The sequence below is a fragment of the Bison bison genome, unplaced genomic scaffold (genome assembly GCF_000754665.1).
Source record: "Bison bison bison isolate TAMUID 2011002044 unplaced genomic scaffold, Bison_UMD1.0 scf7180017864180, whole genome shotgun sequence".
Taxonomy (NCBI): Eukaryota; Metazoa; Chordata; class Mammalia; order Artiodactyla; family Bovidae; genus Bison; species Bison bison.
The window spans coordinates 8,651,416-8,653,631 of record NW_011494752.1 but is presented as its reverse complement, the minus strand read 5'-3'; the positions used below and the strand labels follow the sequence as shown (position 1 = coordinate 8,653,631).

The following is a 2,216-nucleotide window of genomic DNA, read 5'->3' as shown; positions in this document are numbered from 1 at the left end:
CCTGACGTGCTCCCGTGTGCGTGCGCAGGTGCGGCGGCGGCGGAACTGGAGTCCCGGCCCACGAGGCGGGAGCAGGCCGAGGCTTTGCTGCTGGCCTCTTGCTACCTGCCGCCCGGCTTCCTGTCGGCGCCCGGGCAGCGCGTGGGCATGCTGGCCGAGGCGGCGCGCACGCTGGAGAAGCTCGGTGACCGCCGGCTGCTGCACGACTGTCAGCAGATGCTCATGCGCCTGGGGGGTGGGACCACTGTGACCTCCAGCTAGACTCCTGCCGGCGGGCCTGCCCTAGAGCCCGGTCTCCGTATCAGCGGCCGAGAGCGACGCCGGAGATCCGGGGCTCACGCCCAGTCCACAGACTGCGCGGCCCCTGGGCGGCTGGAGACCCTCAGAGACGTCTGCTCTTGACCTGCGGGCCTACCCAGCCCGCTCCCGCACTCGGCGCGCGGTGGCCAGGATAGTGCTGGCCCCTGGTGGCCGGCTGGGGAATTACCGGGGCCTGCCGCCGCCGCCGCCGCCGGATGTCACGTGCTCCCAGTGACACCGCTCCTTGGTGTCATGGGCCCCCAGTCCGCAGCTCTCCCCCTCCCTCCAGAGAGAAGAGAGGGGTGCATTTCACCGAACCGAGGGACCCTACCCCCTGTGCCTCCCTCCCATCTAGGGAGACCTGTGCATAGTGTAGATCGGAGTGCACCAGCCTCCTGGCCTCCAAGGCTCAGGCGTTACTTTGCCTTTTGCAGACTTTATTTTCATAGGTTGAGTTTTGTACAGAGAATAAAAAATGAAATTATTTATAATCTGGGTTTTGCTCCTTTGGGGAGAGGCTAACCAGAGGGGATTCTTTGGGCCTTCTGTCCCTCTAGCACCCAGGCAAAGGCTTCTTGTTGCCACCTGCCCTTCTGTGTTTGGGAGGCCTGGCTTTATTCCCTCTAGCTGACCTGGGCCCTGGCGCGCGCTCTCATCTCCTAACCCTTAGGGCCCTTGTGGTCTCAGCCTTTCCTTCTTGCTTCCCCTCCCAGCTTCTGCCCCCTTTAGGTCCAGGAATGATATGTTCTTGGGAATCTGTGGTGACGGGAGGAACTACAACCTGGGTCTTCCTGTGTGTCTGGGTGTGTCACCTGCCTAACCCCTGTCCCCTCATCTGAGGCCACACAGCTGTGGCAGGGCAGCAGGGGCTTCTCTCCCTGACAGCACATTCCTGTCCCAGAGCCCGCCCCTAAAGCCTGGACCCTCTCCCAGGAAAATCTGGTCAGAATCCACGGGCTGCAGAATTCCAAAACAATCGTTGTATCTTTATTGACTTTTTTTTTCTGAATGCAATGACTGTTTTTTTTTTTTTACTCTTAAGGAAAATAAACATCTTTTAGAAACAGCTCGATACACACAATCTTCAGTGTGAAGCAATATACTAATAAGAACACTAGTCGTCTTAACATTTACAGTCTTCATATATATTATATATATGTATATGTATACATATATATACACTATATAACGAGGCTGGATATAATACACACGTTCACCATTTTACAGTCATATGTACAGGAAGTTGCTAGGGCGGCCCCAGGCTGGGGCTGCGTCAGGCCTATCGAAGCGTGGACAGAGCTGAGGACACGGACAGACAGGCGGACGAACTGGTGGGCACTGGCCCGGGGCGGTGGTGGCTGCAAGGGGAAGGGGGCAGCGCTGGAGCCACCTTCCCAGCAAGGGCCCCGTGCTAAGGGGCGCACGACGCACAGTGGCGACACACGGAGAAGCGAGCATGTTCCCAACATATATACATTCTATGTGACATATATATAGAGGGGCACACAGGTGTGTACATGGATCTAGCGCTGTCTCCGCTCCCGTGCGAGTGGCGCTGCGGCCCCTGGAGACGGTGGTCATGCGGAGGGTTGGTCACGCGTCTGCTGGGGATCGAGACTCCTTCTGCACTCCCAGGCTGGGCTCCAGGGATGGGGTGGGCTGGAAGGGGGACGAGCAGAAGCCAGCGGGGGCAAGTCTGCCCACACCCAGGAAGGTCGCATCCCTCGAGAACAGGCCCCAGATGCTCGGCCCTCCAGACCTACACGCAGGTTTTGGCCGAGGCTGGGCAGTTAAGGCGCCCAGCCCCCAGCCCCTCCTGCATGGGTCAGGACTCGCCAATCCCCTATCCCTACCCACACCCAGGGTGTCCGGCTGACGGCCACGACAGACCCACGTGGAATGTGTACCACGTTATC

At 59.2% G+C, this 2,216-nt stretch overlaps 1 protein-coding gene across 1 annotated transcript in view; it reads left to right on the top strand.

Moving 5' to 3' along the window:
• Window positions 1-791, top strand: part of SREBF1 (sterol regulatory element binding transcription factor 1) — an 18,531-nt gene extending 17,740 nt beyond the window's left edge. The window contains exon 19 of the mRNA XM_010842897.1: window positions 29-791. Within this exon, the coding sequence (XP_010841199.1) occupies window positions 29-261 (233 nt within the window). The 3' untranslated portion in view covers window positions 262-791. The remainder of the gene's footprint in view (window positions 1-28) is intronic.
• The last annotated feature ends 1,425 nt before the right edge of the window (window positions 792-2,216 follow it).